The 12,958-nt window shown below is 44.9% G+C and overlaps 1 protein-coding gene across 1 annotated transcript in view; it reads right to left on the bottom strand.

Moving 5' to 3' along the window:
- Window positions 1-2,185: 2,185 nt before the first annotated feature.
- LOC111529892 (rab5 GDP/GTP exchange factor) overlaps window positions 2,186-12,958 on the bottom strand; it is a 29,376-nt gene continuing 18,603 nt past the window's right edge. Inside the window, 2 exon segments of the mRNA XM_031935140.1 lie at window positions 2,186-3,080; window positions 7,178-7,434. Coding sequence (XP_031791000.1) covers window positions 2,682-3,080; window positions 7,178-7,434 — 656 coding nt within the window. The 3' untranslated portion in view covers window positions 2,186-2,681.

Genomic DNA, 12,958 nt, shown 5'->3' with positions numbered 1-12,958 from the left:
GTGAGTCTGGGATCGGAGACCCAGACCCGACCCCAATAGCTCTCTTTCCTGTCCCCCAGGGAGCCTTGGGTTCCAGCCAAACCAGGCCACCGCCCCCACTCACCAGTCTCAGATCATTCTAGAGCCTCACACACCTCCAGGCCTTTTGCCTGGCTGGTTCTTGCCTTTCCTTTGCCTGGCCTTGATCTAGCTGAAATGTCTTCTGTCCCCTGAAGCCTTCCCCAGCGACCCAGGCCCAGCAGGTGCTCTCAGAGCCAAGTCATACAATGTGTCATTGTCCCTGAAAAAATGATTTACTGAACACATGGCTTGAAACACAAGCTCACAATACCGTCTAAATACCTCCCGAGCGACAAGATTGTTTTCTTTCTTTATTCTTCCTTTGTGTATGTGTGTGTGTTTGTGTGAGAGACAGGCTCTCACTCAGTTGCCCAGGCTGCGGTGCAGTGGGGCCATCATAGCTCACTGTAGCCTCAACCTCCTGGACTCAAGCCATCGTCCCACCTCAGCCTTCCGAGTAGCTGGGACTACAGACACGCACCACTGTGCCCAGATAATTTTTTTTTTTAATGGAGTTTTGCTCTTGTCCAGGCTGGAGTGCAATGGCGCAATCTCAGCTCACTGCAACCTCCACCTCCCAGGTTCGTGATTCTCCTGCCTCAGCCTCCCGAGTAGCTGCGCCACCACAGCTGGCTAATTTTTTGTATTTTTCGTACAGACAGGGGTTCTCCATATTAGTCAGGCTGGTCTTGAACTCCCGACCTTAGGTGATCCTCCCATTTCAGCCTCCCAAAGTGCTGGGATTACAGGCGCGAGCCATCACACCCAGCCCACCCAACCTTTTTGGGTTTTTTTGAGACAGAGTCTCACTCTCACTCTGTCACCCAGGCTGGAGTACAGTGGTGCAATCTTGGCTTACTGTGACCTCCACCTCCCGGGTTCAAGCGATTCTCCTGCCTCAGCCTCCCAAGTAGCTAGAATTACAGGCACCTATCACCACACTCACCTAATTCTTGCATTTTTAGTAGAGATGGGATTTCATCATGTTGGCCAGGCTGGTATCAAACTCCTGACCTCAAGTGACCTGCCTGCCTCAGCTTCCCAAATTGCTGGAATTACAGGCATGAGCCACCACGCCCGGCCGCAGCTAATATTTTTTTAATGTCTTATAGAGACAGGAGTCTCACTATGTTGCCCAGTCTGGTCTTTAACTCCTGGCCTCAAGGGATCCTCCCGCCTTGGCCTCCCAAAGTGCTAGGATTCCACGTGTGAGTCACCACACCCGGCCCAGAATGCTCTTTTCTTCTTCACAGGCTTCAGGCTTCATGCTCAGAACACAGTCTCACTCTGTCATGCAGGTTGGAGTGCAGGGGTCTGATTTTGGCTCACTGCAACCCCTGCCTCTCGGGTTCAAGCAATTCTCCTGCCTCAGCCTCCCAAGTAGCTGGAACTACAGGCATGCAACACCATGCCTGGCTAATTTTTGTATTTTTATTTTATTTATTTATTTTTGGAGACGGAGTCTTGCTCTATCACTCAGGCTAGAGTGCAGTGGCGCCACCTCAGCTCACTATAACCTCTGCCTCCCAGGTTCAAGCTATTCTCCTACTTCAGCCTGCAGAGTAGCTGGGATTACAGGTGCCCGCCACCTTGCCCAGCTAATTTTTGTATTTTTAGTAGAGACGGGGTCTCAGCATGTTGGCCAGGCTAGTCTCGAACTCCTGACGTCATGATCCACCTGCCTCAGCCTCCCAAAGTGGGGCATGAGCCACCTCATCTGGCCGACCCCATCTCTAACATAAAAATTTTTTTAAACTGGTGGGGCTTTTGGGAGGAGATTAGGTCATGAGGGTGGAGCCCTCATGAATGGGATTAGTGCCCTTATAAAAGGGACCTGTGGAAGCTTGTTTGCCCGTTCTGTCATATGAGGACGTGTGAGAAGGGACTATCTATGAGAAACGGTTCCCTTACCAGACACCAAATTGGCCAGCACTTTGATCTTAAACTTCTCACCTTCCAGAACTGTCAGAAACTGACCAGGTACAATGGCTCACATCTGTAATCCCAGCACCTTGGGAGGACAAGGCAGGAGGATCACCTGAAGTCAGGAGGACCTAGGAGAGTTTGTCTAAACACTTCTCGAGTCATTTCAGTAGGACAAACCAAATAAAATGGTGCTAAAGGCAAACATTCAATATACTTCATTTTAAACTAAAAAATTAACATATAAAATGCCATGCACAGCAGACACCATTCTTTTTTTTTACATATTTACAAGTTTACATATTTACTTATCAATATAATTTCTATCTTTACAATTATAAAATTATTTTGAACTGTGGACATACACTTTGTAGCATTAAAAGGCAATTATTTACCAAACCACAGTGAATGCCAGAGGAAACACATAGGAAAATCATGGAGGGAAAAAAGATTTGAGACAAAATTTGCACACAGCCTTAAATGAATCTGTATCAGTAACTCAAATAAATAGTATTTTATTATTAACTAAGCTTCCCCTGCTAGGAAAAACAAAACAAAACAATCCCCATATACTGTACCTTTAAAAATGCTCTGACATTTATAAGCAATTTAGTTACATTCTAGATCCCAATCAGTTGAGTGTAGTAAGGGCTACCTACAATTTAGGCTCAAATAAATACTCTCTATGTAAACTGTGATCATCCTGCATAAACTTGAGGTTGCAGTGGTGGAGGAAGTTTATCATTTTCCATATTTTCAGAGTCAATAGCTGCTAACGGTTGATTCGGAGGCTTAATTTCCAGTGGGTATTTCTCAACAATGTCTTGAACTTCTCTTGTAATTCCATCTGTCCAATCTATGAGGTCTTTTTCCAGTTTCTTGGCTTCATTCATGATCCTTTCTTGTCGTTCATTCAACTGAGACAGGAGATCCAAGTTCTTATACATTTGCTTGACACCTAAGCAAGCATCAGGAGACCAACTCTCAGCTTCTTGCTTCCTGGGAGAGGTCTGGCCAGACATGTAGCGATCAAAATCCTCCTGACTTAAATTCAAAGACTGGGCATCTAACTTCTCAATGAAAGCCACGGCACAGCACTACAACAAGAGGACGTTAATATAGTCATATTAGGAAAGCTATGCATACTCGAATCCATTTGTAAAAGTCTTTTGATCACAGAGAATTTAAAATAGAAACAAAAGTAAACAAAACAAACTCATGAACTTCCGTGTAGTTCAGCCTCAAAAATTACCTACTCCTATCCCCGGTCATGCTTCCTGTACACTCCCAGGAGCTCTGGGGCCAATGTCTGGGTGCAGCCCCCCCAGGTGCACCATGAAGCCATTCTGTCTGAGTCTTCCCAGACCTGCTATCCCCACCCAGAATACAGTCCCCGAGTGGGTGTGGTTCCTCAAGACACTGGTGTGGCACACGGACCTCTGATCCTCAAATAAATATTTTAACACCAAGTGGTTAAAAGAACAGCTCCAGGCCGAGCCCGGTGGCTCAAGCCTGTAATCCCAACACTTTAGGAGGCTGGGATGGGTGGATCATGAGGTCAGGAGTTTGAGACCAGCCTGGCCAATATGGTGAAACCCCATCTTTACTAAAAATACAAAAATTAGCTGGATGCAGTTATGGTGCCTGTCATCCCAGCTACCTGGGAGGCTAAGGCAGGAGAATCGCTTGAACCTGGGAGGCGGAGGTTGCAGTGAGCCGAAATCATGCCACTGCACTCCAGCCTGGATGACAGAGCAAGACTCTGTCTCAGGAGAAAAAAAAAAACAGCTCTGAAGCGACAGAACCTGAGTTGACTGTCACCTCTTTCACTTAACAACAACAGTGAGTGACCCTGGGAAAGTTACTTAAGCTCTCTGAGGTTTCTGTACCTGTAAATGAGGGAAAATACCATCCAGATTTATTGTGAGAATTAACAACATAACACATGTCACGGGCTTCCAAGAGGCCTGCAGTGAGCAATGAATACACGGTAGTAATTACTAGTACAGAAACGCCACTGCAAATGCCCAATTCAACAGACATCTGAGCCGGGTGTGTTGGCTCATGCTTATAATCCCAGCACTTTGGGAGGCCTGAGACCTGGAGTTCGAGACCAGCCTGGGAAACAGTTGGGGTGGAAACCTCATTTCTAGAAAAAAGGAATAAAGAAAAAGAAAAACGTGATTCATCCAAGGAGAACGGAAGTGCACGCCCATCTGGCTCAATGTGTGTGTGGAGCTGCTGTGGCCTCTGTGACTGGAGAGAGGAGGTGATTCTAACTCCTCACTTAGGTGAATGGAGACATGGCATGGCCGCTAACAGAAATAAAGAATACTGGAAAAGAAACAAACATCTGAAGGGGACGTAGCTCTGAACAAATTATATTTGAGGTGCGATACAAGTGTGAGGTCAAGACAGGCGACACAGAGCTGTGGGTCATCACTGCACAGGTGAGTGACAGCTCTCTGACAGAGGAGATGGTGCAGGAAGAGATGCAGAGACGATGGAGTCCCAGGGAATGACACAATTCAAGGTGGAACTAGAAGACGCAGACTTTACAAAGAGACAAGGAAGTAGTGGGATTGTGGAAGCCAAGGAACAACACAAGTGGCAGAACAAAGGACTCATGGAGAGTGCTATGAGAAGCGAAGGAAGATCTGTTGGTGATAATAAAGTTGAAATGTAAAATATTCTATTAATATCTGCACTAACACTGAACTGTCTTTGTTTCAAATAATTGATAATGTAATGCCACCAATGCTTCATGATGACAAACTGACATTCAAAGGAGAAATACAAACTGTTTGTAGAAGATGCTCAATTACCTGAATACATGGCTTTTCATTTTCAGAACCTGATAGATGACCAACCCAGAATGTCTGAATTTAAGGATTTAACCCACAGAGTTTCAGATAAAATGCTGTTGCTAAAATACTAAATACAAGATTATGTTTGCTGTGATAACAGCAATGGTAGAAGGTATTCAACAAAGCACACCAAACAAAAGGGATTTTACCTTTTTTTTTTTTTTGACCATGTGATAAGATTATCTGAGCCAACAGCTTCCTAATTATGATTTCCTTAGGTTACTAAATCGAGTGCCCGTGGGGTTTGTCAGCTGGAAACTTTCTACTTTTGCCAGAGCAGTTTCATTGGAGCAGTGGGTGTAGGGGACGAGATAGACTCTGAGTCAGGCAAGAAGAGGATGAAGAGGGAAGGCACAAATGTACTTAAGTCTGCAGGCCAAGGGCCCTAGAAGCTGCTGAGTGTGTGCAAGCCAGCCACCTCTACTGTTAGTGACTGTGGCTATGCTCGAATGCATCCTGGTCCTCCTTCACTTCTCTCACTACCTGCCATGTCTCCACCTTCACACTTCTCAGGGACTTCCAAGTTATCTGACCCGCTCTGGATAAACAGCTGAATTCAAAAGGCTCTTCCCTCGCAAGCAAGTGTACGTTTCATTTATATTAAGAAACATAAGGCCAGGAGTGGTGGCTCATGCCTGTAATCCCAGCACTGTGGGAGACGGAGGTGGGTGGACTGCTTGAATTGAGGAATTCAAGACCAGCCTGGCTAACAAGGTGAAACCCTGTCTCTATTAAAACTACAAACATTAACCAGGCATGGTGGCACACGCCTGTAATCCCAGCTACCTGGGAGGCTGAAGCATGAGAATCGCTTGAACCCGGGAGGTGGAGGTTACAGTGAGCTGAGATCACGCCTTTGTATTCCAGCCTGGGCGACAGAGAGACTCCATCTCAAAAAAAAAAAAAAAAGATATTTGAGTACTTCTAATCTCATTCTACATGGGCCACTTAAACTTTTTTAGTACTACGGATTAAACCACCATGTGCCTGGGAGGGTGGAAAACTGTGTGAATAAAGGTGAAAGCATCTGATCAAGAGCATTCCCAAGTCCCTCCACCTGCAAATCACACTCCCGAGATGCTGGTGACTAGAGTAACACGTAGCTGAACACAATAGTGGAGGGTGATGAGTGATGGGGCAGGTCCGGGCTTGGAGGAACCTGAGGCTTCTACAATTTTTGGAATCTACTTACAGGAAAAGGGAAAAAAAGTGACAAACACAAAAGTAGGTATAAATGTGAATACATACTTAGAATCTAGAAATAAATCACGACATATTTCTAGAGATTCATGTACCTGTTTTGAGATCTTTTTTGGCAATTTATCAAAAATGCTCCCTATGTATCCTGGCTTCCCCTCCCCATCGCTTAGTTCCCAGGCTCTCAACACAAAAAACCAAGTCCATAAGCTGCCCCAAGGCTCCAAATTCATTAGCTTCACAGTATATTCAATTGAAAGCAAATAAGCAGAGTTTAGTAGGAAGAAAAAGAAAGAACTCAGGTCAGGGGCAGTGGCTCATGCCTGCAATTCCAGCTCTTATGGAGGTTGAGGTGGGAGCACTGCTTGGGCCCAGGAGTATGAGACCAGCCTGGGCAACACAGTGAGACCCCATCTCTAAAAAAAAAAAAAATTATCCCAGTGTGATGGTGTATGCCTGTGGTACCAGCTACAGCAGGCTGAGGTGAGAGGATTGCTTGAGCCTGGGAGGTCAAGGCTGCAGTGAGCTACGATTGTACCACAGCACTCCAGCCTGGGTGACAGTGTGAGACTCTGTAGAAAAAAAAATACATCAGTAAAAGAAAAAAAAGGGTGGGAAGTATTCAACCTTATTAACTGATACATAATTAGATACTGTGTTGCCTATAATCAATAACCACTGTAACAACATAATACTTGAATATCATTTCACATCCTCTGAACTGACCTTTAAAGAAAATCTCAGTATTCAATTCTTAGAACTTCAGAAATAAAACAAAAAAATCAATCTTAGATCCTCTATAAAAATGAATTAAAGTGCAAGATTTGCCTTATTCATGGTTGAAAAGGCCCAGCCAAGTGAAGGACTCTTCTACCCAGGACCGTGGGGAGTGATGCCCAACGCATGTCATCTGTTTTCATAGGACAAACACAAGCTCTGATCAAGTGCTGGGAGGCAGAGTGTCTGTATGGCCTGGTCCTTGTGCTCCCTGATGCAAAGTGAGCTTCCTCAGCCATGCTGCCTTCTCAAACAGGAGCATTCACCTGTCATGGGCCTGAGTCACCTGTCACATCCCCAAAACCACCACCTTCCTAGTCCTTCTCTACAACACCAAGAACTCACTTACTCACCAGATTGGTGAAATAGTAGCCATCCTCTCCAGTCATCAGTCGGCTTGGATTGCAGAAGCGTGTGATGTACTGGATATTAGACTGAAGGCGTGGGGGGTTGCCCTTCAAAACGATGTAGATGAGGGTGGGGAGGAAGTCATCCGCTGACGCCGGCTCGTTCTTGGTGATCTTGATGGCATTGAAGATGTGCTTGCTGCACTTGGTGATGCAGGCCAACTTGTCTCGAGGCACACGCTTGGAATCCATTTCAATGATATCTACAAAGCAGAGAAGACAGTATTTCCCATGAGAAAAGAATCACAAAAAAGAAGCAATAGGAAAATCATGTTTTATCTCTAAAGTTATGAAGGAATCCTCACTAACCCCCTTTCCAGCAGTTAACTTAGTGTATACATGACTTACTAAATATGATCTCATACTCACAGAAAACAGAACCAAGAGCCAGGTACTACACAGTGTGCCCTACAAGCACATTTCTCTAATCCTCAGATTATGCAATGGATACTCTTATTAATATTATCCATTTTAGGGATGAGGGGGCTGAAGTTCAGAGAGGTTAAATGATTTGCCTAAGATCAAAAAGACAGTAGGGAGCAGGGTGGGAATTTGAAACCATGTCTACCTGACTATAAAGCCCACACTCCTTTTTTTTTTTATTTTGAGACCGAGTTTCACTTTGTTGCCCAGGCTAGAGTGCAGTGGCATGATCTCTGCTCACTGCAACCTCTGCCTCCTGGGTACAAGCGATTCTCCTGCCTCAGCCTTTAAAGTAGCTGAGATTACAGACACCCGCCACCACGCCCGGCTACTTTTTCTATTTTTAGTAGAGACGGGGTTTCGCCATGTTGGCCAGGCTGGTCTCGAACTCTTGACCTCAGGTGATCCGTCCACCTTGGCCTCCCAAAGTGCTGGGATTACAGGTGTAAGCCACCGTGCCTGGCCAAGCCCACACTTCTAATCACAGTGTAAGCTGCCTCTGAGCTCCATGGAGAAGGAGGAAGTTGTCTGATGAAGAGTCTTTTTACTGCTTCTGTGCCTCTGTTACATTTTAGAATGTTTTCGACAGTCCCAGTTTGCATACTGCTATTTAGAAATGTGGTTACTACACAAAAGCATCTTTGTATTGGATGTGAGAATACAAAAATTAGCCAGGTGTGGTGGTGTGTGCCTATAGTCAGTCCCAACTACTCAAAAGGCTGAGGCAGAAGGATGGCTTGAGCCCGAGAGGTTGAAGCTGCAGTGATCACACCACAGCACTCCAGCCTGGGCAACAGACCAAAATCCTGTTTTTCTTTTTTTTTTTTTTAAAAAAAACAGCTACTGGAATCCAACACACTTAGGTCTACAGTGGCCAACTCTCCAGCATGTGGATCTCCCCTAGCTACAGAAATCACGACACTCACACCTGCTGATTGGCAGAGGGGATCAAGCAAGGGAATAAATTTAATCTCAAAATAACATTTTACCTCTCCCAGGGAAAAATTTCACTATCCATGACTACCACAAAGTCCAAGCAGTGGGCTCTCATGAACGCCCACTCTTTTCCAACAAGCCTGGGGGACAGCGAAGGGTGCTGAAACACACGCTGACAGCACTGCTGGAGAGGGAGCATGCCTCTGGGGGTGCACATCTGCCGGCAACTTGGAACATCATAAAATAGCCAAGGCAGCTTAATTTTACACCAAATTCTTGCCACTAGCAGGAATAAAAGTTTCAGACTCGGGCCAGGCAGTGCGGTATATACCAAAGGGTTCTTTCTGTTCTTAGATCATCCCTGAGGTCGCCTCCTAGGCCCATCTGCTATGAAAGACAACATGTAGGGGACAGATGTGCTGGGTAGTGCACAGGCCTTATTTTAACTTATGAGTGCTTTTACTCCCTTACTTATGAGGCTACTGTGTGAATTACATAATTTTTGCTTATTTTATTGTTTGCTTCCTTTAATCCTTTAATTCTGGGTTATAATTATTGTTATACTGATCTATTTATTTTTCTTTTTATATGGAACTTATTATACATAAGAATTGGGTAAGATTTTTTAAAGCCAATTTTACTACCTTCATTTATCTTTAGCTTTCTACCTTTTATTGATTTTTTCTCTCTCTTTTAAAGTTTAAACCACTTTCTTGTTAATCTTTATTTATCAGTGTTCTTTCATCTGGCATCCTATTCATCTTTATTGTTGACATTTTGAAAGCCAGTAAAAAGTGAATTATGTTTTATATGGATGTGTGTGTGGCTGCTATTGCCATGAGGCAGGGCTGGAGTGGAAAAAGGGAGAGAAGGGAAGGAAAAGGAGAATAAAGGAAGATAAACACCCCCAGGGACCTCTTCCACATGCTTCATCCTGCAGATACCTCTTCCTAGCATCCTCCAGCCTGAAGGAAGTCTTCGTGGAACTCTTTGGATTCCCATCCCGGTGTGCGATTCCACGATTTGCATTGCTTCAAAGTCTCAACTAGGAGATACGCGAGGAGAAAGCAACACCCAGGAAACTCACTGCCGTCTAATAATTTCCCTCTCCAGCCTGCCTGCTATAATTTACTCTTCAGAGCCCTGCATAATTGCTCTATGTCTTCTCCCAGGGCTCTGCCTTGTCATGAATAGGAAGCACAGGGCTGAGTGTGCGCTCCATCTCTGCTGGGTCCAGGTGTCCAGGCTTATCTTTAATGGAGTTGTGAAATCAAAGCCTATACCTCCAGGTCATGGCTTCTCAATATGGACACTCCTGACATTTGGGGCTGAACAATTCTTTGTTGTAGGGAACTATCTTGTGCATTGTAGAATGTTTAGTAGCATCCTTGGCCTCTACCCACTAGATGTTAGTAGTACCCCCACAGCTGTACATTTTAAAACGTCTCCAGGCCTGGCTCAGTGGCTCACACCTGTAATCCTAGTTAGGGAGGTAAAGGTGGGAGGATCACTTGAGTCTAGGAGTTCGAGAACAGCCAAGGCAACATGATGAAACTGTCTCTATAGAATGTGAACAAAAATTAGCTGAGTGTGGTGGCACGTGCCTGTGGTCCCAGCTACTCGGGAGGCTGAGGAGGGAGGATCGCTTGAGCCTGTGAGGTCAAGGCTGCAGTGAGCCACGATCATGCCACTGCACTCCAGCCTGGGCGACACAGAGATCCTGTCTCAAAAATAAATAAATAAATAAATAAATAAGTCTCCAGATGTTATCCAATGTCTCCGGGGGACCACTGGTGCCTGGCTAAGAACCACTGCCCCCATAGCCACACAGAAGTCATGCAGGCGAAGCCAAATGGGAAAGGGTGTCTGTCAGCAGATGAATGGATAAAGAAAATGTGGCGCACACACACAGTGGAGTACTATTCAGCCATATCAGAGAATGGGATCCAGTCATTTGCAACAACATGGATGAAACTCCGGGAGGATATTATGAAGTGAAATAAGCCAGGCACAGAAAGACAACCATTGCATGTTCTTACTCATTGGCGGGAGCTAAAAACTTAAAACAATTGCAGGATGTTTTACCAGAAGGATGGTTACCAAAGGCTAGGAAGGGTAGTGCGGGGCATGGGGGATAGTGGGGATGGCCAAGGGGTAACCAGATAACCAGAAAAGTCAGAAAGAATGAATAAGATCTAGTATTTGCTAGCACAACAGGGGAACTATAATCAAAAGTAATTTAATTGTACATTAAAAATTAAGAGAATATAACTGGATTGTCTGTAACACAAAAACTAAATGCTTCAGAGGATGGACCCCATTTCCCCTAAGGCAATTACCACTCATTACCTGCCTGGATCAAAATAGCTCATGGAACTCATAAATCTATACATCTATTATGTACACACAAAAATTAAAAATTAAAAAAGCAAAAGAGAGAGAGAAAGGGAAACTTCCACCATCAGCCACAGGCCCTGACACTCTCCTTGTCCTAAACTCTTGGAGCTAAGAGGAGCTGATGATGGACTCTCTGGTCCCCTTCCTGGGGTGACACACTCTTCCTTTCAGAAGTCCTGAAGAGTGTTCGACCTCAGGGCAGAGGCCTTGAAGACTCTCAAAATTTTATGCAGTTCTCTTCAACAGACCTCGTATTTATTACTTGTCAGCCCAGAACATGAGCCTCCTGCACTAGAACAATGTGACCCACACCGCGTAACTTGATGGGCAGCCTCTCCTATCGAGTCCCACTATTCGGGGAACACAGATACACTTCCCTGATCCCTCAGGCCACCCACCTCTACTTTCACCACTCATGCGTCACACAAACACTCGCTACCAGCTGATGCCCCAGTGAACCATGCCCTACATGGGGGAAAGAGGCCAGGAAGCCTGGAGACTTCCCTGTTAGCAACAGGCCGTAAAGGCTACGTTGGCTTGGACAAAACTCCCATGGAACACTCTAAATGTAAACCAGCTGATCTTGAACTTTCTAGTAAGAGTCAGAAGAAACACAAGTGCCAGGTCCATATTCAGGCTTTTAGAAGGCCTCCACCTGGCCGGGCGCGGTGGCTCAAGCCTGTAATCCCAGCACTTTGGGAGGCCGAGATGGGCGGATCACGAGGTCAGGAGATTGAGACCATCCTGGCTAACATGGTGAAACCCCGTCTCTACTAAAAAAAAAAAATACAAAAAACTAGCCGGGCGAGGTGGTGGGCGCCTGTAGTCCCAGCTACTCGGGAGGCTGAGGCAGGAGAATGGTGTAAACCCGGGAGGCGGAGCTTGCAGTGAGCTGAGATCCAGCCACTGCACTCCAGCCTGGGCGACAGAGTGAGACTCCGTCTCAAAAAAAAAAAAAAAAAATTAAAGAAGGCCTCCACCTTCAACCTCTTATGAGGTTCCCGGAGCAAAAGGTGCAGGAGGCAGAGTAGTCATGACCTATGCCATAGCTTAGCAGAAAAGCTTGCAAGAAAAAAACACAATAGTAGTCATGACCTATGCCATAGCTTAGCAGAAAAGCTTGCAAAAAAAAAAAAAACTTGCACAGGAAATTACAGAAACCAGTAATTTACTTAATAACAGGAGTTGACATGTGAAGATACACAAAGAGAAGCAGAACCCGAGAAAGTGGAAGAATCACATCAGCAGAGAATGCCTGGAGCAGACCTTCTTGCCGTTGTAAAGGCAGTAAGATAGCCCACTCCCTGGAGGAACCCTGGGGGTAGGGTCCTGAGAGACTTCGCCTCCTTTATAATCCTGATAATACCCTCAGCAAACTTCCATCTCTTCCTGTAGCTTGAGTGAGTCTCTGGTTCCTATAACAAAAGGAGCCTACTCGATGGCCAGCCTCCAACACTACTAATCAACTGACCCACTTCCTTTCCAGTAGAATTTCATTAACAATGTCTACATGAACAAGACTTTCTAAGTCCTCTTTCTAATAAAGGAGACACTGGCCAAAGTTGAATATCCCTTCATTAAGATTTTTTTTAAAATTGAAACGTTTGTGTTGCAGTCTTGCTGGGTCATTCCCATGAATGACAAACAAACCTTATAAGGAGGCTGGACTTGTCTAGAACGGCAGTGCCAACCTGGGGCACTTCATTTATTTAACGATCAAACCAGAAAAATAACTCACAGCGCTTCTCTAATTAACAACCAGTCAGAGGCATCATTTTAATATGTTATTCCAGCGTGGGGATTACTTTGCCTTACCAGTTCCCTTCCTCTCTCCAAAATTATTTTGAATATATAAATGCAACTGAATCTTAAGAAATTTGTTCTATCATGGGAACAGTCAGCTGAATAAAAACTACATAAAAAAAGAAGCACAAAAAAGAGAAAAAAATATTTATTCTGTATTTTGACCTT

The sequence above is a fragment of the Piliocolobus tephrosceles genome, unplaced genomic scaffold (genome assembly GCF_002776525.5).
Source record: "Piliocolobus tephrosceles isolate RC106 unplaced genomic scaffold, ASM277652v3 unscaffolded_74, whole genome shotgun sequence".
NCBI classification, from domain to species: domain Eukaryota; kingdom Metazoa; phylum Chordata; class Mammalia; order Primates; family Cercopithecidae; genus Piliocolobus; species Piliocolobus tephrosceles.
Note: the sequence above shows the minus strand (reverse complement) of the source record. Positions and strands in the feature narration are given on the sequence as shown.